The 24,137-nt window shown below is 40.0% G+C and overlaps 1 protein-coding gene across 9 annotated transcripts in view; it reads left to right on the plus strand.

Annotated features, from left to right (window-relative positions):
* The window catches only part of col7a1l (collagen type VII alpha 1-like), a 146,601-nt gene that overhangs the window by 57,218 nt on the left and 65,246 nt on the right, over window positions 1–24,137 (plus strand). For all 9 annotated transcript variants that reach the window (XM_047389958.1, XM_047389959.1, XM_047389957.1 and 6 more), the window contains exons 14-45: window positions 1,538–1,696; window positions 3,585–3,698; window positions 3,807–3,956; window positions 5,725–5,862; window positions 6,161–6,307; window positions 6,504–6,623; window positions 7,012–7,158; window positions 7,421–7,705; window positions 7,793–7,932; window positions 8,361–8,484; window positions 8,800–8,943; window positions 11,720–11,907; window positions 12,352–12,432; window positions 12,525–12,542; window positions 12,619–12,645; window positions 12,764–12,829; window positions 13,227–13,307; window positions 13,394–13,420; window positions 18,823–18,867; window positions 18,982–19,056; window positions 19,130–19,225; window positions 19,351–19,377; window positions 19,575–19,628; window positions 19,771–19,842; window positions 19,931–19,990; window positions 20,569–20,604; window positions 20,685–20,729; window positions 20,905–20,940; window positions 21,092–21,136; window positions 21,560–21,631; window positions 21,718–21,750; window positions 24,029–24,100. In XM_047389958.1, coding sequence (XP_047245914.1) covers window positions 1,538–1,696; window positions 3,585–3,698; window positions 3,807–3,956; window positions 5,725–5,862; window positions 6,161–6,307; window positions 6,504–6,623; window positions 7,012–7,158; window positions 7,421–7,705; window positions 7,793–7,932; window positions 8,361–8,484; window positions 8,800–8,943; window positions 11,720–11,907; window positions 12,352–12,432; window positions 12,525–12,542; window positions 12,619–12,645; window positions 12,764–12,829; window positions 13,227–13,307; window positions 13,394–13,420; window positions 18,823–18,867; window positions 18,982–19,056; window positions 19,130–19,225; window positions 19,351–19,377; window positions 19,575–19,628; window positions 19,771–19,842; window positions 19,931–19,990; window positions 20,569–20,604; window positions 20,685–20,729; window positions 20,905–20,940; window positions 21,092–21,136; window positions 21,560–21,631; window positions 21,718–21,750; window positions 24,029–24,100 — 2,924 coding nt within the window. The remainder of the gene's footprint in view (window positions 1–1,537; window positions 1,697–3,584; window positions 3,699–3,806; window positions 3,957–5,724; window positions 5,863–6,160; window positions 6,308–6,503; window positions 6,624–7,011; window positions 7,159–7,420; window positions 7,706–7,792; window positions 7,933–8,360; window positions 8,485–8,799; window positions 8,944–11,719; window positions 11,908–12,351; window positions 12,433–12,524; window positions 12,543–12,618; window positions 12,646–12,763; window positions 12,830–13,226; window positions 13,308–13,393; window positions 13,421–18,822; window positions 18,868–18,981; window positions 19,057–19,129; window positions 19,226–19,350; window positions 19,378–19,574; window positions 19,629–19,770; window positions 19,843–19,930; window positions 19,991–20,568; window positions 20,605–20,684; window positions 20,730–20,904; window positions 20,941–21,091; window positions 21,137–21,559; window positions 21,632–21,717; window positions 21,751–24,028; window positions 24,101–24,137) is intronic.

Genomic DNA, 24,137 nt, shown 5'->3' on the forward strand with positions numbered 1-24,137 from the left:
GCAGTGGAGGGCTTCCCCCCTTATTGTGGTGTTGTTTGTGTGGGTGCTTGGGCCACATCCTGGAGTGGTGGGCTCCCATCTGGTAACCTATGGCTCCCAGGAATGTGTCAAGCTGGTGGTGGGCTGCAGGGGCTGCGCTGGGGTCTGGTGAGCATCCCTCCTTCTTGACCTCCCATGGGCTACCTCACCAGGTGGGATGAGAATGTGACTTTGGTCCTTCTGGGTCAGGGGGGCTCGGTGCCCTATGTCTCACCTTGTGCCTTTTTGGACAGGGCCACCCCTCTAAAATCTGTGCACCTCCAGGTGCTCAACACAAACAGACATGTTTCTATGTTATAGGTTACTTTTACAGCAATATGGCAGCCTACTTTGCTGCTGGATCTAGTCTTGATTTGATAAAGTAAATCATGCACTTAGATTCTGTCTTGAGATGTCCTTTTTGTAGAGCAAATTGGCCCTGCCACATCTAGGCAACAAGCTTTCCTATATGGTATGCCTGAAATGCTGCAACAGGACAGATGAAAAGAAAAAAAACAACAAAACAAACAACAACAAAAATGTAATAAAAAAGCCAATATTTATTTTATTTTAAGTAAGTAATTACAGATACAACATTTGTCATCTTTGCAGCATCTGCTTTTCGAGTTTTACATCAAACACATTGGAACAAGGTGGGGAGAGCTCGCCATGCGTGGCCTTTCTGATATGAAATGTTAAGAAAGAGAAGCATGGAAATTAAGATGAATAGAATAAAGAAAAAATACACAAAGACCTTATTCAACTCTCAGCTGAGACAGAATTATTTAAAGTCAGATCTAATGGTTTTACATATTCAGCCCATTTAGTCCAAGTAAAATAAAATATATCGACTTGCACCTTGATACATTTTTCCACATGAATTTTCCCAACACAGTTGACCCAATTGACAACCACTGTATTTGACATACTTTTTCCCAGGTTTCCAATGTTATCCCTACATTCACTTCTTTTTCCACTTCTTAATGTCTTCTGTATTTTCTTGTTTAGCTTGTTGAATGCCATGATAAAGCCTTGTTATTATTTTAGTACATGGTTTACCCTCAAACATTGACAGAAACCCTTTCGAGAACTCAAAACCACTGCTCCCATAGACCCTTTTCAAATTCTGATTGTAGTAATATCTAATTTGCAAGTATCTGTAGAAGCCTCTTTTTCCAAACCATATTTCTTTCTCAAAACTTCAAAGCTCTAGAATACTTTCTTGTGGATATATGAAGAATAAGTGATCAACCCTTTTGAGACCAATTTCTCAAATCCTGCGTCTTTTATATTGGGTGCAAAGTCTGAGTCATAGGCACAGCAAAAAAGCGAATATTTATGTCTACATGCACACTTGGGTCAATACAGCCTGTCAGCAGCTAGTGAGGGAATCTACATATTGGGGGGATAAAAGGTAATGATGGCAGAGGATTCTTTTATGATGCCAAGTGAAGGGAAGAAGGTCCCTTGGGGATGCTGTACTTGAAGAAAAAAACTAAGATATTTCTTTCATTTTTAGAATTTGCTGGTCAGGATCGTCCAAGGCAGTTGGCTTTGAACAGCAGCACAACAGAGTACAAGTTGAAGAACGTGGCCCATGATACAGAATATGTCCTGACACTATACGTGCTGTTTGGGTCTGTTGTTGGGCCTGGAATCTCTGCAACCTTTAGAACGTGTGAGTACTTCATCTGTATTTCCTTTGCTCTCCAGCTGCAACACAGACTTTTATGCCCCTCTCAGCACCAGATTAAGATTGCCTTATGGCCCTTAGGATATCCAAGGCTGTTTCCATGTTGCTGGATCGCAACAAATTTTAAAAACTCAATGCTAATGTGAAAGCAAGCACGCTACTCCGGACTTGGCAGTCTACCCTTCCTATCAAAAACCACAGCCTGGGTACCATGAGAGAGTTTTCTCACAGTCTGCCAAATGTTCACATATATATTGGGAGGTTTCTTCACCTTCACTATTGGTTTTACCTTGTAGAGGAAGAAACGCTGGCTTTTTTTGTTTTGCGGCTTATGAGAACCAGGTGAGGATGCAGACATTTTTTTTTTTTCTTTTGTACAGATGCAACAAATTTCAGCATACAATTTGGCAAAAACTTTTTAACGGACTTCAGGGAACAGTATGCATATCTGGGTTAGTGTAGCTGGAAAGAATCCCACACACGAAAATCACACCTCGGTTTTTACTGATTTAATTAGAAAAATACATTATTCATCTGAACTTATTCTTAGAAATCTCAAACTTCTTGGGTCTCCCGTCATACATGTACAAATGGAAGCCTGTGCAAATATGCCTTAGTGTTTCAGCTGGTAATTCTACTCCATGAGGAGGGCGGCACATACGATTCCCGGCCTAGGTGTAGCTTTTTAAACCCCATTTTTATCCCATTAGATTCTTTTTGTTGCAGACCGAGTAGTGACAGGAAATCATGTGAATAGATGCCACAATGCTGGAAGTGTTGTAAGAAATTACTGTGTACACTGCTTGCCTGGTATGGCTGTGATTGATTGTAACTTTTGACATAAGATCTGCACCACAGAGAGCCACTGAAAGACCTTTTAGAACCCATTTAAATTCTGGCAGATTTTGTGTTTCATGGTGTGGTCCTAGTCCAGTTTGAAGTAGAGCTTAAGAGTAAATATGGCAACTTTGCCAATAAACTCAACATTACGTGGAGTTGCTTCTTACTTCCCTGCAAATATTTCTACAGAACATATTTATTTGATACTGCCCACATAACGCATCTGGCACCGCTCAAGCAAATAAAGGCATATTTCCTATGCCTTTTGTTTAGTAATATGATGCATTTCAGCAAACTTCATCTTTCATGAAGCCTTAAAGACACAACAGCTGAAGCAAGACAAACTTAATAGGATAAACTTTATGTGATAATCTGAATGATTTATGTGTCTTTCTGTGTTGTTTCTTTGTTGTTTGTGTTCAGAACGTTTTTGGTTGATGATTTTTGTTTCACTTTTGGTGCTTCATACACAGTTTACTACTTTGTGTAGAGATTCTACTTTTTTTTCTTACATTCTGTCCCATGTGTGTTAGGTTAGAATCTTCAGTTTTTGGTTTATTGAGTTTTTTTGTTTTCTGTTGTCTCCCTCTGTGTCGAATCCATGTGTGTTTGTCTCAGCTCTTGGATGCATTTCCATCACAGTTGCAATTTATTAAGTTAACTAGACTCTCCTGCTTCCCATAGCATTGATCTTCCTCAGCCCATTTCCATCACTCCAACCTGGATCCTGTTGCATTTCCATGGTTCTCGGTTCTTTTGTTTATTGGGTTTCTGCCCTTACACGTACTCCGTGGCTCAGTTTTTGCAGGTTTGAGAGTTTGTTGTCATTGCTTTTGGGTCCAACAACAAATCACGAGTCTAAAAAAAGATTTGTGGGTTTTAAAATTTCTAAAAGCAAAATTTTATATTAATAAAAGGCCATAAATTGCTAACACATGAGACTGCCAGACTAAAATAAATACCATTAAATTGACAGAATTTTTTTTTTCAATTTTTTTGTTTTGTGATAATAGTTGCTCCTTTGATTTCTCAGCTCCTTTAGGTTATGTGTCCAACTTTAAAGTGACATCCTACACAAGTACCTCTATAGCTGTGGAGTGGAGTCCCATTGTTGGAGCCACAGAGTACAAACTTTCTTGGTACTCAGGCGAGTCATTTAACCTCACATTTTGTCTTTTCTACAGTACACTACCTACCTTTTTTAAGGTCTATATTTATTTCCCTCATGTAGAAATGTCTGTTTCTATGCTTACAGATGATAGCAAACCACAGTTCCTGTATCTGGACCGAAGTGTACTGTCCCACCAGATCAAGGGTCTCAACCCACAGTCCATTTACACAATTACCATCTGTGCAGTGTATGGCAACTCGGAGGGACCTGATATCACCTTGTCTCAACTCACATGTATGAAATGGGAGCCGATTTGTGGTTTATTCTGTAGTAAACTGTCTTTTGATTTCATTCTGTGCAGCTGTGCATCCACATAGGTTTTGTAGTTTCCATTCTAAATCATCCCTTTACAGACAAAGTCTTACTAGGGAGCTCCCTATTTTTAAGGGGGACCCAACAGTCTCATATCGGTATTTCAATGATGTGTCATGTCCTCTGGCCTCTCTGTTTTAACCCGACTTAATGTTTGTCATTGCTATTCTGTCTTGGAGCCTGTAGAGTTTCAATTGTTTTACTTTTGGATTGTCAAACTATGATTGGTAGACAACGGATGTGTTTTATTTTACATCAACTGAATAAGCTGCAAAACGCAATTGAAATTTTTGATGTACAGTTGCTGTTCTGTGCTACAAGAAATATTACCCTATTAGATGTTTTTATGTTTCGCCTTCTGTTAAACTTAAATGTTTCAGATATTCAAACAAAACTCAATTTCAGATCATTAAAAACAAAAAGCAGTTTTCAAATGATGATTTCATTTATTAAAGGAAAACACTATCCAAACCAACTGGCCCTATGTGAAAAAGTAGTTACCCCTTTTGCTAAATCATGAATTCACTAGCATTAACCCTATTGTTTTCAAACTCTGTTTCTCTAGCCACAGTCAGACTAACTGCCGCCAGACCACTAGAATAAAAAAATAGAACTGGTCTTAGGATACAACATGAAGTAGGCTAAAAGATCTGAAAAAGCAACAGATCTTGCCCTGACCTTAATCAAGAACAGATAAGAAATAATGTAATTGAGATCTATCTGTAAAAATTTACAAGCGATTTTTAAGTCTTTGGGACAGCAGCAAACCATAATAAGAAGCATAATCTACAAATTGAGAAAATATAAAACCTTGTGAACCTTTTCAAGACAGTTTCATATTTCATGGAGTGGCCAGCCTACCAAAACTACTCCAAAAGAGCATCAACGATTCATCCAGGTGGTCATTAAAGAACATAAAAGATCTAAAGCACTGCAGGCTTCATTTGTCTGAGTCAGTGTTCACAAATCCAAAATAAAAACAAGACTGTCATGATGTGTGATTAAAAGGACCCAACTGCAGAGTGTAATTGGTAAAAATAAAGTTTAAAAATAATAAAATACAAAACTGTGGAGAGAGGAAAAAATGGGCATAGTAATGGAAGGATCCAGTGGAGAGCAATGAGGATCAGGGATCTTGTATACAGAGGCTTGCTGTTATTGATAATATAGCATAATGTTCAGCCATCCGTTTGTGACTATTAGGTCAGGCACACTTGGGTTATGCAATAGGACAATGATCCAAAGCACACCAGTAAGTTCACCTCAGAATGACCTTAAACTATTTGTCTTTGGAGTGGTCCAGTCGAAGTCTAGACTGAAATCTATTAGAATTACTTTGGCAGGGCCTTACGCAGATCACCTAGCTGAGTTAAAACCATTCTGCAAAGTCGGGTGGGCCAGAATTCAGTGATTTTCTCAGTTCTTTTAAATGTAATGTGGCAGTTGGGGCTCAATCAATTAATAAGTTTTGGGGAAATTTATTTTTTGCCAGATCGGTTCACAGTTTTTTCTCCCTTAATGACATTTTTGACAACTACATTTTATATTTTATATAAAAAAATGGCCCTATGATCTAAAACAATTAGGTTTGGCAAAAATACAAGAAAATAAGAAATCTTTTGGGGGCCAAGTTCACAGAGATTTGATAAGATGAGTTTAAATTTAGATGTAAATATATGGCTGTTTTCAGCTGCTGTGTCAGAGTCGGAGCCAATCCAGCCAGTGAGGGAGTTAAAAGTTGTGGACGTTGGGGTCAATTCCTTCACCCTGTCTTGGAAGAAAACACCAAGAGTTTCAGGATACAAAATTTCCTGGATTCCCTTTCTTGGTAAGAGCCTGCTTAAAAAGCTAATTTGACTGCTAATTAGTAGTCTATATTATGTATAGTCACATAATTGCACAGATTAACATAACACAAATTAAACGGTTTTTTTTTGTATTCGAGTCTGTTTTCAATTAAAAAATGTTAGTACTTCCATTTGCCTAAAACAATTCATATAAATATTCACATTTTAGTCTCCTGTGCCCCACCATGTTAGAGTTTCAACTGTGTAAGTGTTCACAGCCGTGTTGTTTCACACTCTTATATTCTCTACATGCTGGATTCTAATTATTTTCTGCACTAGGGGGTAATGAGAAGTCCCAAGTGGTACCTGCAACTTCCATTATGTTCACCATGGACAACCTTCAGGAGAGCTCGGCTTATAAGATCCAGGTTTCTCCTGTAGTTGGCAGCAGAGAGGGAAGTCCGGTCCTGGTCACTGCACGAACTTGTAAGTGCTTTATTCCCTTTACAGTAAGCAGAGATTTGTAGTTTGTTACCCCGCACAATGCAGTGTGCAGATTTTAAATTGGAAGGAAACTGTATCAGCAGGCAAAGAGTAAATACTTTCAATAGGTAAACCTGGAACACTTGGTCTTTTATTATCTTCATATATTTACCTTGTGCTTCTGTTGTTTGTGCTTTAGTGGATCTTCCAAAAGTAGGGGGATTTGCTGCCCTGAACACAACTGAGAGCAGCACAGTTCTGAACTGGACACGTGTAGCAGATGTGTCTGGGTATCTTCTTTCTTGGAGGCATATTTCAGGTCAGTCTGTTGACAACAAACCTTGAAACTCTATTCCTGCAAATTTCAGTCAACCCAACATGTGAAGTGACTTTGCTGTAAAAGTTAGAATGTGTAATGAATCTTGCGAATTGAAGCAATTGTGTTTTCTAAAGTCATTAAATAGGAGAGATGATTATGCCTCAGCAGTTTCTGTAAAATGTAGTGCTTGCTGAATTTTAACATAAGAAAAACATACATTTAGGGGAAACGTTTTGATAACAGTTTACACAGATCATGATTTCTTGTAGAAATGGTCTCAGTGAGAATTCTTTAAAATGATTTGATATGCAGAACTCCATATAATAACACATTATTATACATTTTTGAAAAAGAACATCACTAATTTCCTTTTAATGTGTTTTTTTAGTGTTGGAGACAGAAACTGAAACCCTTGGCCCTGCCTTCTCCTCCTATAAGATTAGTGACCTGCAATATGGCAGAACATACATTTTCTCCATCAGACCTTTGTATGGAGAAGTGGAAGGGCCTATAAGCACCGTATATCAGAGAATCTGTAAGACTTTACACAGTATGATCAAGCATCTTTGAAGCTCTATCTCAGATTTCACAAGGCCTTCTATGCTCCTGTGCAATATATGTACACTTGAAATATATATACATTGCATAGGGTATAGGATAGGAAATATGGGTTTTATGTCTTAATAAAAAAAAAAATACTTGCCTCAGTTTGCCTGTTTAATGTTGAAATTGCAACCCTATTTACCTTTTAAGTTAGGTAAAGTTAATAAATAAAATTATGGCTTTGTACATTTCAGTAGGGCAGGATGATCCTGTGAAACCAGGCCAGTCTGTTCCAGCTACAGTGGCCTCAAACTCCCCTCATGTTACTGCTGGCCCTCACACTGTCTTTACCATCAACGCTACCTTTGCTAAACCAGCCACCAAGGACCCTGAGGCCCCCACGGCTGCACCGCCAACTAAATCCATAACACCTAAAAAGCCTCCAGTTCAGCCCACTGCCACTGAAGTCAAGGAGGCCGCATTCACCTCTCTGAAACTAACCACAGCTACCACAAAGCCAACAGCTCCACCACAGCCAGGTATTTCAGAGATGCTGCTTTGGGCTGGTTTAAAATGAGTAAATATCAAAGATCTATGTGTTAGGCACGTCTTCTCTATTTCATCAGTGTGTTGGAAGACCAAAGCAGACATAGTCTTCTTGGTGGATGAGTCGTCAAGCATTGGTGTTAACAACTTTGCCAAGATGAAAGACTTCATATTCCGAGTGGCCACTTACTTTCCAGTTATCGGCTCACACGGCACACAGGTCTGTTGCTCGGTGAAGATGGACTTGTTCTGTCCTTTGTTGCCTTGATGAGGTGCTGAAAATGTATCCTCACATGTGAACTTTATTCACTGTTGCAGTATTTTTGTAGCAATTCAAACCTGCTTTTTTGATTATACTGTTAACTGTTCACAAAACAAACTGTTCACAAAACAAATGTCCTGTTCGGTGCAGGATAAATTAAGTTATTTTAACAACTGGACGTGATCAGACTGAACAATTGGCAAAATAAAGGTACCCAGCTACTTGGTTTGCACTTGGCAATGCTGAAAATAGCAGAAGTAAGACAGGAAAACCATATATGGAATAACTAATAAACATCTCTCATGATAGTCCATTCAGCACTCTTACATTAGATCAAAAAGCCCATATGCTGATGCTGTGCACTTTCCTCCTTTGTTTTCTTTTAGGTAGCTGTGGTTCACTACAGCGATGAGCCTCGCATTGAGTTCCGTCTAAGTGACTTCAAAGACAGAAACTCTGTGCTCAGGGCTATCAGAGGGCTACGCTATAGAGGAGGCAACACCAAAACAGGTTAGCTGAACCCACTCAAAGGTGAACAGTGTTTCTCTCTATCTGCCACCTGTCATCCAATGGCAGGTAACTCTTTTAAAAGTGCTTCATTTGAGCTATTGATGTCACAGCCCTGAGCAAGTGCCATACTGATGTAGAGAAAAACACCATCACCTTTCCTGTTATGATGTGGAAACGCATAAAATTATTTGCTGACACAGTCTGATGAGACAGACTTTGCCAAAGCAAAAAACAATGGCAAAAAAGAAATACTTGTTAGAATTTTTAGAATTAGAGGTTATTTTAATGACATAGGTATATCACTTGTCTCTCCAGGAAAAGGTATTGGCTATGTTCTGCGGGAACTGTTCAAGGAGTCTTTGGGGATGAGACAAGATGTGGCGCACGTTCTGGTACTGATCACAGATGGCAGGGCCCAGGATGATGTGATGCCACCTTCCAGGATTGCACGTGCTTTAGGTGAGTCTCAGTATCCAATCTGAACCCAGCAAGAATTTAATGATACAGGGTCTTCCAACTGTGTTCTTGCACCTTAGCACATTTTGTTTTTACATTACAGTCGGAAACCAATGTATTTTATTTTGTCTTGTTCTGACAGCTTAGATCATGGGCTGGCAATCTTTAGTGTTCAAAGAGCCATCATTACCATCACTAAGACTAACTAAATTTTGTTTAGAGCCGAAAAAACCTACACGACCCTTTTGAAAAAAGGGTCATGTAGGGTCAAGCTTTTTTTTTTGAGGATAGAGCTACCAGATATGCAGAACTAGATTTTGCAGATTCTTCTTTGCAGAATAGCTTGAATACAGTCAAATTAAATTGATGGCATCTGTGATTCTGGATTGTATTTAGATCTGGGCTTTGATTTGGTCATTATAACACATTAATATACTTTAATCTGAACCACGGCTGCATGTTTAAGGTCTTTGACCAGCTGGAACTTGAAACACCTCCCCAGTTGTAAATCTTCGGCAGGTTTAGGCCAAAAAGGTAAATTCTGTATCCTCTGTCCAGGACTGCTTCTTCCACACAATTGCTGTGTAAAATACATGGCTTCTGGTAAACTGCAAACAAACATCGTATGGCTCTTGTGGTTTTCTTGTCCTAACGCGTCCATAATGGCGAGATTTGTGGAGAGCACAACTAATAGTTGCCGTGTTGACAACTCAGATTAATGCTTACCAAGGTGCATGCCATGTCTTAGTAGGTTTTCAGTTTTGCAAAACTCTTTGCATCTCTGGATGATTGAGTTTTGCTCCATGAACTACTTAAAGGTTTGGATTTTGTTTTAGAATTCAGCACTACATTGAAGTTGGCCACAACTTTCTCCCTGCTGCTTGTTCACTTACAGGGGTAGGACAATGAAACTGAAACACCTCATTTTAGTGTGGGAGGTTTCATGGCTAAATTGGACCAGCCTGGTAGCCAGTCTTCATTGATTGCACATTGCACCAGTAAGAGCAGATTGTGAAGGTTCAATTAGCAGGGTAAGAGCACAGTTTTGCTCAAAATATTGAATGCACACAACATTATGGGTGACATACCAAAGTTCAAAAGAGGACAAATTGTTGGTGCATGTCTTGCTGGCGCATCTGTGACCAAGACAGCAAGTCTTTGTGATGTATCAAGGGCCACAGTATCCAGGGTAATGTCAGCATACCACCAAGAAGGACGAACCACATCCAACAGGATTAACTGTGGACGCAAGAGGAAGCTGTCTGAAAGGGATGTTTGAGTGCTAACCCGGATTGTATCCAAAAAACATAAAACCACGGCTGCCCAAATCACGGCAGAATTAAATGTGCACCTCAACTCTCCTGTTTCCACCAGAAGTGTCCGTCGGGAGCTCCACAGGGTCAATATACACGGCCGGGCTGCTATAGCCAAACCTTTGGTCACTCATGCCAATGCCAAACGTCGGTTTCAATGGTGCAAGGAGCGCAAATCTTGGGCTGTGGACAATGTGAAACATGTATTGTTCTCTGATGAGTCCACCTTTACTGTTTTCCCCACATGTGGGAGAGTTACGGTGTGGAGAAGCCCCAAAGAAGCGTACCACCCAGACTGTTGCATGCCCAGAGTGAAGCATGGGGGTGGATCAGTGATGGTTTGGGCTGCCATATCCTGGCATTCCCTTGGCCCAATACGTGTGCTAGATGGGCACGTCACTGCCAAGGACTACCGAACCATTCTTGAGGACCATGTGCATCCAATGGTTCAAACATTGTATCCTGAAGGCGGTGCCGTGTATCAGGATGACAATGCACCAATACACACAGCAAGACTGGTGAAAGATTGGTTTGATGAACATGAAAGTGAAGTTGAACATCTCCCATGGCCTGCACAGTCACCAGATCTAAATATTATTCAGCCACTTTGGGGTGTTTTGGAGAAGCGAGTCAGAAAACGTTTTCCTCCACCAGTATCACGTAGTGACCTGGCCACTATCCTGCAAGAAAAATGGCTTAAAATCCCTCTGACCACTGTGCAGGACTTGTATATGTCATTCCCAAGACGAATTGATGCTGTATTGGCTGCAAAAGGAGGCCCTACACCATACTAATAAATTATTGTGGTCTAAAACCAGGTGTTTCAGTTTCTTTGTCCAACCCCTGTATGTTTTGTAACAAACCTCCAAAGCCTTCACAGAACAGCTGGATTAATTCTAATAAATTGCAACCAGGTCACTCTATTTACTGATTAGGTGTGTTCTGATGGCAATGGTTGCACTGGATTTTTTTAGGGCTAGCAGGATAAAGTGGGTTGAATAAAACTCCAAGACACACTTTTGAGATTTTTTTTTTTTTTTGTAAAAATACTTGTCTGCTTTAACAATTATGTTCTAATCTGTCACAAACTTCCAATGAATACACTGATGATTTTGTCTGTAACGTGACAAGTTTAGAAGGTTTCAGCAGTTATAAATACTTTAGCAGTGTACTGAAAAGGTTTAACTTCAAATGACTGAATGAAAAATGCTTTCATAACTTCACTAACTTCACATGTGTTGATCCTAATAAGACATAAGATGAAGAGAACATATTAGCATATTGTTCTCAAACCTCAAATTACAGGAAGGGAACATAAAACTGAAACTATCTTAAAATATTGCAATTACATGTCAATTTATATTTTTAACCCATTGGGAAATCAGGTCATGTTTGACTTGCTGAATTATTGGAGTTTCATTTTATGCTGTCTTAAGCAACTGATGTTTCAATCTATTTCTCTATAGGGGTTAGCATATTAGCAGTTGGAGTTTCTAATGCAGACATCGAGGAGCTTAATAAAATTGCAGCTCCCAGCAGATATAAAAATATCTTCTACTCGCCAACCTTTGATGACTTCCCCTCTGTGGAGAGAGAATTTATCCAAAGCATCTGCAGCGAGGAACTTCTCTCTGAATTCAAACTACAAGATGAGGTAAGAAAAGGAAAAACTGCTTCAATAGTTTTATTCTTACTTCTCATTGTACACTGTGTAGTATGAGTTTATTCCTGCACACACAAAAGAAAAACAATGCAGACCTAAACCTGCAATTACAACTTAAGAAATGCCTTTTTCTCTCATGGTTTTTAAGTGAATTAATTATATGTAGAAATCTTGTAGTGCACACAAGAATCTCTATGTGTAGTGATGGGAGTCATTCATGTGGAAGAAAAGACATTCAGTCCATCTTCACATTCACAAACAATAGCTCTGCAGGAGCAAACGCGTCACCGTTCTTGACTTCATTTTGACGTCAGAGCAGTGGATAGAGGAGTTGAATGCAGGGGGAAATCCAATGTCGATGGAAAGGCTTCTATAAGATTATGCTCCAATGCACAGTTAGCATTAGTGTTCTTTTCTTCTCATTTTCTTGCTCAGTTTGCTCAGTTGGACACTCCGACTGAAGACCCAAAGGAGATAAATAAGCCTTTAGGTCCCTGTGACTCACAGTGTGTCAAGGTGTGTCCCCCTGACCAAATTCAAGACTTAAACATTCTTACATATAGTTTGGGTTTGCAGCTCATAATCATCTTAATCATATGTTTCAACAGGGCCAGAAAGGGGAAAAGGTGAGTTAACTGACACAAACTGATATTTTGTACTATTTAAATTTGTGTTTTTAATAAATCTTCTTCTTTATTTTAGGGAGATGGTTTTGGTCTTGGAGGTCTAGTATGTTTACCCTTTGTATTTAATAGGTTTTCCTTTTATTTTTATTTTCTCAGCATTTTTCAAATTTTTATTTATTTAATCCTGATATATACAACTTCAAAAAATATATTTTTTGTAGAGATTCAGACAAAGCCCTGGACAGTTTGATCCTTTCATATCATCCAAAGGAGAAAGAGGAGAGAAGGTAAGAACCAACACACTTAAACACCACCATGCATTTTAATATTACCAAGCATTTTAATATATCTGTCACACTAATGGGTAATTGCCAACAGAACAACATAAATTCCACATTCCTGATTCCAGTATACATACAATCTTCAAATCTGGAGCACATCAAGTGATGCACATATTTCAAAGTTGCACCACACTCTACTGCAAATATATTGGGTCAAATAAAAACAAAAATCTAAATGCTACAACCTTTAAATTCATAAACTTATCAGCTTTTCTTTCTGTTTGATGATATGCATGTCAAGTATTCATATGAAAATGATAAAATTATAACAACTGATATTAATCGGTTAATGATGTTGAAGAAGTGTGGCATTTGTTTATAGAAGTAAGTTCTTGATTGATAGGGACCTCCTGGAACAGATGGTATTCCTGGGTTGCCAGGACGACCAGGACGCACTGGACCGCCAGGTTCTGCTGGTCAGCGGGTAACTAAATTCAGAAAGAATTAAAAAAAGACTTCATAGTTACTATATCTGATTATGAAAATAATTCTATGTATTTTTGTTTTCAGGGCCTTCCAGGTGTTTCAGGTGAAATGGTGAGATCAAGAAAGGTTTTGAAATAGCTATGAACTTTGCGAGCATGAATTAGTTTGTTGAAAGTGTTTTTCCTCAAGATGTCTCAAAAAATTGCCTTACATCTGCAGCTCCTCCTCTTTTCTTTGATGCACCAAGATGATCGACGAAAATGCCGTTACAGATATTTTTTGTTAGACAATATATAATTTATAAAATATTGGCACACAAAGGACAGATCACAAAGAATAACACATTTAGAGTAGGTGTATAATTTATATGTTCGTTCGTTCGTCGTCTTCCGCTTATCCAGGACCGGGTCGCGGGGGCAGCAGACTCAGCAGAGACGCCCAGACGTCCCTCTCTCCAGACACCTCCTCCAGCTCCTCCAGGGGGAGCCCAAGGCGTTCCCAGGCCAGCCGAGAGACATAGTCCCTCCAGCGTGTCCTGGGACGTCCCATGGGCCTCCTCCCCGTGGGACGTGCCTGGAACACCTCCCGAGGAAGGCGTCCAGGAGGCATCCGGTATAGATGCCCGAGCCACCTCAACTGGCTCCTCTCAATGTGGAGGAGCAGCGGCTCTACTCCGAGCTCCTCCCGGATGGCCGAGCTCCTCACCCTATCTCTAAGGGAGTGCCCGGCCACCCTACGGAGGAAGCTCATTTCAGCCGCTTGTATCCGTGATCTCGTTCTTTCGGTCATGACCCAAAGTTCATGGCCATAGGTGAGGGTAGGAACGTAGACCGACCAGTAAATTGAGAGCTTTGCTTTTCGGCTCAGCTCTCTCTTCACCACAATGGACCGGCACAGCGCCCCCATTACTGTGGCAGCTGCACCGATCCGTCTGTCGATCTCCCGCTCCATTCTTCCCTCACTCGTGAACAAGACCCCGAGATACTTAAACTCCTCCACTTGAGGCAGGAACTCCCCTCCAACCTGAAGAGGACAAGCCACCCTTTTCCGGTCGAGTACCATGGCCTCGGACTTGGAGGAGCTGATCCTCATCCCAGCCGCTTCACACTCGGCTGCGAACCGCCACAGCGCATGCTGTAGGTCTTGGCTAGAGGGGGCCCGCAAAAAGAAGAGACGAAATCGACTGGTCCCCAAACCAGACCCCCTCCGGCCCTTGGCTGCGTCTAGAAATCCTGTCCATAAAAGTTATGAACAGGACCGGCGACAAAGGGCTGCCCTGCCGGAGTCCAACATGCACTGGGAACAGGTCCGACTTAGTGCCGGCAATGCGGACCAAACTCCTGCTCCGCTCGTACAGGGACCGGATGGCCCCTAATAAAGGGCCCCCGATTCCATACTCCTGGAGCACCCCCCACAGGGCATCACGAGGGACACAGTCGAATGCCTTCTCCAGGTCCACAAAACACATGTGAACCGGTTGGGCAAACTCCCATGAACCCTCGAGCACCCTGTAGATAATTTATATGTATCACATTTTATTTTCTAAAGACAATCTCAGGGCCTTTTAGACTATTTTTTTGGAGATGCATAAGAGATTCTTTTCTTTCTCTACACATCTATCCAAAGGGGTTACAAGTTAGTTATACTGCAGAATGACGATGTACAATGTCAGAATGTCGTTATATTTATGAATATTGAGTTCTTCAAAATGAGCAGACTTAAATACCTCTGCAAAACCTGTAAGAGCAATAAGCGCAGACCTTTTGTAAAATTGGGGAATACTTGTTTTGGAGTATACATTGCCTAAAATGTTGTCATATTTTGTCTTCAAACATTTTGGGTATTGTACAGGTCCTTCTCAAAATATTAGCATATTGTGATAAAGTTCATTATTTTCCATAATGTCACGATTAAAATTTAACATTCATATATTTTAGATTCATTGCACACTAACTGAAATATTTCAGGTCTTTTATTGTCTTAATACGGATGATTTTGGCATACAGCTCATGAAAATCCAAAATTCCTATCTCACAAAATTAGCATATCATTAAAAGGGTCTCTAAACGAGCTATGAACCTAATCATCTGAATCAACGAGTTAACTCTAAACACCTGCAAAAGATTCCTGAGGCCTTTAAAACTCCCAACCTGGTTCATCACTCAAAACCCCAATCATGGGTAAGACTGCCGACCTGACTGCTGTCCAGAAGGCCACTATTGACACCCTCAAGCAAGAGGGTAAGACACAGAAATAAATTTCTGAACGAATAGGTTGTTCCCAGAGTGCTGTATCAGGGCACCTCAGTGGGAAGTCTGTGGGAAGGAAAAAGTGTGGCAGAAAACGCTGCACAACGAGAAGAGGTGACCGGACCCTGAGGAAGATTGTGGAGAAGGGCCGATTCCAAACCTTGGGGGACCTGCGGAAGCAGTGGACTGAGTCTGGAGTAGAAACATCCAGAGCCACCGTGCACAGGCGTGTGCAGGAAATGGGCCACAGGTGCCGCATTCCCCTGGTCAAGCCACTTTTGAACCAGAAACAGCGGCAGAAACGCCTGACCTGGGCTACAGAGAAGCAGCACTGGACTGTTGCTCAATGGTCCAAAGTACTTTTTTCGGATGAAAGCAAATTCTGCATGTCATTCAGAAATCAAGGTGCCAGAGTCTGGAGGAAGACTGGGGAGAAGGAAATGCCAAAATGCCAGAAGTCCAGTGTCAAGTACCCACAGTCAGTGATGGTCTGGGGTGCCGTGTCAGCTGCTGGTGTTGGTCCACTGTGTTTTATCAAGGGCAGGGTCAATGCAGCTAGCTATCAGGAGATTTTGGAGCACTTCATGCTTCCATCTGCTGAAAAGCTTTATGGAGATGAAGATTTCATTTTTCAGCACGACCTGGCACCTGCTCACTGTGCCAAAACCACTGGTAAATGGTTTACTGACCATGGTATCACTGTGCTCAATTGGCCTGCCAACTCTCCTGACCTGAACCCCATACAGAATCTGTGGGATATTGTGAAGAGAACGTTGAGAGACTCAAGACCCAACACTCTGGATGAGCTAAAGGCCGCTATCGAAGCATCCTGGGCCTCCATAAGACCTCAGCAGTGCCATAGGCTGATTGCCTCCATGCCACGCCGCATAGTAGCAGTCATTTCTGCCAAAGGATTCCCGACCAAGTATTGAGTGCATAACTGTACATGATTATTTGAAGGTTGACGTTTTTTGTATTAAAAACACTTTTCTTTTATTGGTCGGATGAAATATGCTAATATTGTGAGATAGGAATTTTGGGTTTTCATGAGCTGTATGCCACAATCATCCGTATTAAGACAATAAAAGACCTGAAATATTTCAGTTAGTGTGCAATGAATCTAAAATATATGAATGTTAAATTTTCATCGTGACATTATGGAAAATAATGAACTTTATCACAATATGCTAATATTTTGAGAAGGACCTGTATGTGACAATTCAATGTAGTGTATAATTCTGAAGGAATGGAAATGATTTCTGGGTTTTAAATGTTTTAGAAATAAAAACCTTAAAAGTGTGATGATTTATTTTTGAGTCAATGACCCGTAGAACCACCTTTAGTGACAATTGGTGCTTTGAGTCTTTTGGGCAATGTCCTAACCAGCTTTGTACATGGACTGAAACTTTTGTACATTCTTATTAGCTTAAACTCAGATTTGGATAGAGAGCATCTGTAAAAAAAATATTCAGGTCATGTCACTGATCAGATGAAGTTAAACTTTTTGGCCTTAATGAAAAAATGCATCCTGTGTCCAGGAAAATCAAAAACGTACATTCCCTGCAACACATCAGCTCCACAGTTTAATGGTGGTGGAAGTGTCTTGTTGTGGGGACATCTATCTTTAGTAGGGATAGGGAGGTGTTCAGAGTTAATGGTAAAATAAAGTGCAGTACAGGGTCATTCTGAGAAGTAAACTGTTGGAGATTGCAGAATATTTTGGGCTGGGATGGACTGCTCTGCAAAGGCAGTCATGTTGTGAAGTTTGCAGATAGCACAGCAGTGGACTTATGCATTAGGAACAACAATGAGCCCAACTGCAGGCAGGAGATGGAACATCTGGAGTGTTTGTGCGGGGATGATAATTTCTGCATCAATGTGGAGAAGACATGAGGTGGTAGTGGACTTTAAAAGGGACAGACATCAACTTCCTCCTCTGCACATTGGAGGCGCAGTGGTGGAGATGGTTTCCAGCTTCCGGTACCTTAGAGTGCATCTTGCTGATGACCTCAAGTGGAGAGTGAACATCTCCACTCTGGTAAAAAAGGCACTCCAGCATCTCTATTTCCTCAGGAGGGTAGGGCGGGCAGGACTGGGGAGCTCAGTCCTCACTTCATTTTACAGATATGTGGCAGAGAGAGTTCTCCTGTTATTCTGTGTGGCAAGGAAGGTGCTCTGCAGCAGAGAGAGGAGGACACTGCACAGGGTGTTGAAGGATGCACATATTACTGTGGGGGGCAGCCCACCCTCCACCTCTGACCTGTATACCACCAGATGCAGGAAAAGAGCCTCCTGCATAATGAAGGATCCCAGGCATGCTGAACACACTTCGTCCTTCGTCCTGCTCCCCTCAGGCAGAAGGCTGAGGAGCATCAGGAGCAAAACTGCCAGACTGAAATGCAGCTTCTACCCAAAAGCTCTGAGGCTGTTTAACTCTGATGGATCTTGGCTCTGCTAGAATTGACATTTAAATTTAGTCATGTTATGTGCTGCAATTATGCTATATGTTGTGTTTTTTTATTCTTTTTATCCTCCTTTTATTCAATTTACTGGGATCCAAGTAACCAAATTTAATTCCGCCCCATTTCCTAGATCCTTAAATTCTTGATGTTCGCCTTCCAACAGGACAACAGCCCTAAATATACAAATAAAGCTATAGTATAATGATTTAAATCAAGGCATATTTATGTGTTGGAGTGAACTACTCAAGATCCAACCAAAATCCAACGTAGGATCTGTGGAAATACTTGAAATTCAAGTTCAAAGACACTCCTCATTCATTCTGACAGCAGTTGAGCTATGTTGTAAAGAGCAATTGGCAAATGTTTTTGTCTCTAAAAGTTGCCAAAGACCTACTGTACATTGAAAACCTTCTGTCGTAAATGTAATAAAAGGTGGTTCTACAAAGTGACTCGGGGCTGAAAATAAGCGTACCCCACACTTTTTAGATTTTTATCTACAAAGAAATGATTGGAAAAGCATGCATCATTTTCTATCCAATTCACAATAATCCACTGTTCTTCTAATACATAAAATTGAATAAAAACATGGATGTTTCTGGTTGTAACATGACAAAATGTATGAAAAATACTAAATAATTAGTGGGTAATCTGGAGCAGATAAAGTTTATAAAAAAAATCTTAAATGTTACAAAACCTCAAACATGATTGTTTTTAATCTCAAGTGTATAAATGTTCTTTTTAAAAGTCAAATCTACAATTAAATTGATTATATCTCATGCTGTTTCATCTCTGTCCATGGCAGGGTCCTCATGGTCTTCCTGGTCCAAAGGGACAGAGAGGAGAGAGAGTAAGAAAGACCTTGGAAACATTCTCCAGACTGAGTTTACAACAAATTTTCCTGTTGGATAAATAAAAGCTCTGGTCAAAAAAATATTAACGTTTTACTCTTGTTACATCAAAGGGGGAGCCTGGCTATGTTATAGCTGGCACAGATGCAAATTTTGTACCTGGAAGAAAAGGAGAACCTGGATCTTCAGTAAGTTGTAAAGATGATTTCTGGAGTTGGGTGATGGCGAGCAGTTGAACCCAAAATTATTGGAACTTTCCAGGGCCCGCAGGGACCACCTGGCGTACCGGGAGCAAATGGATCACCCGGCCTCCCTGGCCAGCCTGGTCCACAAGGATCACCAGGAATATCTGTAAAGGTAAATATTCATTTTTATAGTAACTTTGTAGACATCATGTTACATAATATACAGAACCATTTAGGAAAAACACATTTGATGCATACACAGTTCACCTGAGCTGCTTTTATTTTTGTGCTTTGTAGGGAGATCCTGGAGCGCCGGGAGCCAAAGTAAGTATAAAGCCTCTATTGTATTTATTTGTTTTAAATGACTTGCTGGTACTTTTGCTTTAATTTTACTTTAATACAATCCTTGCACCTAAGCCTACTTTTGCAACTGCAGAATTGCTTTTTTTGTTATAATGCAGCAGTTTAAATATGCCGACTTCCTTTTTATATATGATCACATTGTCATTAATTTTTTTAAGGGTTTACGGGGGAAGCAAGGCATGAAAGGAGACAAAGGGGAGCCGGGACAAGATGTAAGCTCATAATTGTTTAAGTTACAAAAGTGGAAGAAGACATTGTCCAGGAAAAAAAATACATATTACTAAAATCTTGATGAAAAAGAAATGTTGATATGCTCCTTTTTAAGTGTTCTATCACACATGCAAACTGCTGCAGGGTATTGCAGGTCTTCCTGGTCCCATTGGAATAGATGGTGTACCAGGATTACCAGGTCAGAAAGGAGAAAAGGTAAAACTAACAATTACAGCTTTTACACTCGTGAATGAATAAATCTTGTACTTACAGCTTTAATTTGTTATGGATAAATGTTTTGCAGGGAAAAGATGGACTCGGTATACAAGGAGTTCAAGGTCCTCATGGAGAGAAGGGAGAGAAGGTACTTGATGAGCTTTAATGTCACAGTGTTGAGTATAGCAGCATTTTAAAAGCATTAACAGCATAAACAATGGAATTACCTATTGGTTGCCTTGGAAAAGACAACCAATGCTCAGTTGGTATTTTTTTATGTAATTTTAAGTATTTTTCTCAGCCACTCTTCAAAATGGGAAAGACAAGAAGGCATTTCATTTAAGCAAGGCAGATTTTTGTTGATGTCAAGTCATGAAATGGCTACAAGAAAATGGTTACTTGCCTACATTTCTTCATATCTAGAGTCAGGAAAAACAATAAAAAAATGTAAATTACCTGGAGCCTGTTACAAACAAGGCTCAACTAAAGTTTATATTGTCTCCATGGACAGTGAGGTGGATCATTACAAGTATTAGATGCTACATGACATTTGGTTGTTTAGGTATATCAGGACAAAATATTTTCTGTCCTGTCATCACATACACAAAGGTATGGAGTTTGTTAAATACTTTACCTAGAAACATGTGGTTTGGTCAGATAAGACAAAGATCGAGCTTTTAATCAAACAGTGTTTTGAAGGTTTTTTTTTGTGTGCTTATTTTACAGGGAAGTATTGGCCTAACAGGAGCAGATGGACCAAAGGTACAACACTCTAACAATGTGACATATTTTAAAGTAATTTTAAATTCAAAAAAATATTTGTGTATCATATGCCTTTTAAGGGTGACCATGGAGACCAGGGCATCCAGGGACTAGGTGGACCGCGGGTTTGTAGTTCATTTCTATGTTCAGTGGATTTCTTGCAACAACCTTGCTTGTTTTACCTTGCAGAGCTTATGAATTAATTGTGCTTGCTTAGAATGATAATAATCAACCTTTTTAACTGAGGCTAAGACTCAGTGATGAAAATATTGACTTTGTGTGACTCATTTTTACTCTCAGGGGAAAAAGGGATTGAAAGGAGAGAAAGGGGACAAGGTGAGTTCATGTCTTTCAGTAATGTATTCCCCCCTCATTAAACTCAAAACTCACTTTAATTTAGGCCAAAATTAAATACTTTTTACCTCAGCGATGGCCAATCATGCTGGATGTGTAAGTAAAATTGATAAACCCTTTTCTGTTCTTTTAGGGAGGGCAGGGAGAAAAAGGATCAGATGGACCACAAGGACCACAAGTTAGTGAAGTTTATGTTTAGTAAAAACACAGATACCACACAAGAACACCCACTGTCTTTCTTGGCTCAATGTAAAAAAATATATATCCACATCCATTTATTTGCTTTTTTATTAGAAAACAAAGACTAAATCTGATGACAATCTAGTATATCTGGTTAGCAGAGGGACTCTGTTCTCAAATTCTAAAACTAACAAAGATCAGACTTTAACATGCATGGTTTGAGCAATCATGAGTGAAACTTTGAAATCTCAGTGGGTTTCAGTTATTGTTGATATGAAGCAGCCAGCTTTAGAAAACAATATCTCAAAAACGTTTGGGGACCATCTAACAGCTTTTTGAAGTGGCCATATCACTGAATCATTATTAAACTAGCAAAGTTTAGAAAATCCAGGATATTTACATGTTTATTCCACTTTTCAAGGGACTAACTGGGCCAATTGGGTTGAAAGGAGATGAAGGTCTAAGAGGAGCCCCTGGAGATCCTGCCAAGGGTGTAAGCAAACATAATCATGCATTTAAACAGCACAAAAAATAGCAATTGTCACTCAATTTTCTGTCTCCTTTCTATCAATCTGGCAGATAATTGGCCCACCTGGAAAAAAGGGTGCCAGGGTAAGTCACTTTATTTTGTTATCTATATCAACATTTCTTTCTTGGCTGAAGGGAGCACAATTAAAGACTAATTCACAAATAATATATTTGCAAGCAGTATAACTTTAAGACAAAATTTATATCCGCTCAAATGTTTTCTACTGATATCTAAAGCATCACAATATTTGTAACGAAGTCTTCAACACTGAATGAAAGCCCAAAGTTATGACATATGGCCACATATTTAATTATATGTGGGCATTTTTGTCCCTCCTGCTCCTCCTACTACTACTTCTAATCGTCCTCATCTCCTCACCTAATGCTAAATGTGATGTTGGAGGCTTATTTTTGAAATTATAGCCTGAAAACCGAATAACATTCTTTGGTCTCTCATCTCTCATGGCCTGTTCAATGTGCAATTTGGAGATGTTTGCGTTTTTCCCAATGGGGGAGCCTTTGTCCATTAGGAGCCTATTAGATACCAGCCTCTACACCCAGGTGAACTAATCACGGCACTGCATTTATTGTCCAGAAATAAAGAATCTTGTGGATTCTTTTTTTCAGCCGCTTCTGAAGATCCTTTGGGTTACAACCAAAACAGCAGCAGAAGGCGATGCGCATAGCACCTGTGTAGCTGAGTGTTATGTGGCTTTCATACTAAACGCTGCATGTCCTGAACTCTCTGTGTGAGTCAGTGGTAAACCCTTTGGGGCTAGGCCGAAAACGCTGTTCCATTTGCAACATTGCAATGCTGCTATCTATAATGATACATTTGTCTTGTAGCAGAACTAAACCTGCAACAGTGAGATGGAAAGGAAGAGGAAAAAACAGAGACCCAATGAGCAGAGTGGAACTCATTAAGAAGCTCTGTCTACATTAAAGGGCTGTGTAGTGCTGCGTTCCCAGCAGTTTGATAGTCATCCACTGTCTATTGGCTATACAAGTATGCGTCACAGTTTGAACAGAGCATCATGCAGGTTCCACCAAGCTGTGTGCACTTCCACACAGAGGGGATGCTGTGCTCAACTTATACTTTGCTCAGTGCAACAGAATGTTTCTTATACTGTACAAATGGATGGGTTCCCTGTGTGTAGAGCTGCCAGCTCTGCTTTCGTTGTGAAATCCTCTTTACAACGAAGTACTTGAACTTCTACCAGCCCGGTGTTGGCATGGTTGGCAGGAGGCTTACAAAATCTTTAAGAACCAACATGGGCAGCTGTGCCAAGATTTGTGCATGCTCACAGCAGTTGGAAAACTCTCACTGTCTATCATGCATGATGGGGAATGCACTGCATTACTGTTGCAGCCCAGAAGACTTTTTCAAAATTGTGCAGAAAACATTCACGTTCTGGCTGAGTTTTAATGTCCTGGTGTGGTCTTAGTCCAGTGTGAAGGGGTCCTTAGTATTTGCATATTCAGGAGTGTTTTAGTATTCTCAGGTAAAATGTGTAAAAATACAACAAATCTAGTTGTGCTGTAAATCTTTTGCAAAACTCAGGAATTTGTCTCAAAATAGTCATATTCAATAAATTAGAATATGTGTTCTGATGAGGCTTACTTGTCATATTAAAAGTACCTTTTGAAGATAAACTGTAGGTAGGTATTAAACATACTTTTTATTAAGCCCACATGTCTGTATTAAAATGTTTTTTGGTGGTCCGAAATATTCTAATCTTAACTGTCTTGTTTTCGACTATGAACAAAAAGAGCAACAACAGAAGTAAAGGCTTGTAGACATCAGTCTGTGTGTAATTAATCTATATAATGTAGTTCACTTAGTGAATTGAGTTACTAAAATAAATTAACCTTTCAATAATAATCTAATTTATTGAAAAGATGGGAAAATGAGGGGACAAATTGTTGGTGTGGTTTTGTAGCTGAATATAGTTAAAACATTTATGTCACTAAAACTATCCCCTGATTGGAAGATTAGTGTTTTAAATTCTGCAACAACCTTACATGTGTTTTTAAGTTGGCCGTATTTATTTGTCTTAACTGGTTGAACATACATCTCTCAGCTTTGGAGAAGTGATGCTTTTCATGTTTTGTTCCATGAAAACATTGTTAATTAATTATTCAGGGTATTCTTGTACACTCACTCAGCCCTCCGGGTCCGCTTATTAAACACAATTAAGATTTCTCTCATTAACGTTTGCAGTTGCCTTCTGAATGCTTCGTTAAAGGGTACCTTTTTAATCTCAGTCCACGGGGTATCATTTAGAGTGAGAAAAAAACTTTGGCCATACTCACGATGTCTATGTGTCCAAGTTCTCTATGTGAATATTTGTCTCTCTTCCAGGGAGACATCGGTCCGGTTGGCCCTACAGGCCCTGAGGGAATCAAGGGAGATCAAGGAGATAAAGGAGAGAAGGTTAAAAGAAAGAAATGATTGTTTTTGCCTATATCCC

The sequence above is a fragment of the Girardinichthys multiradiatus genome, chromosome 17 (assembly GCF_021462225.1).
Source record: "Girardinichthys multiradiatus isolate DD_20200921_A chromosome 17, DD_fGirMul_XY1, whole genome shotgun sequence".
Taxonomy (NCBI): Eukaryota; Metazoa; Chordata; class Actinopteri; order Cyprinodontiformes; family Goodeidae; genus Girardinichthys; species Girardinichthys multiradiatus.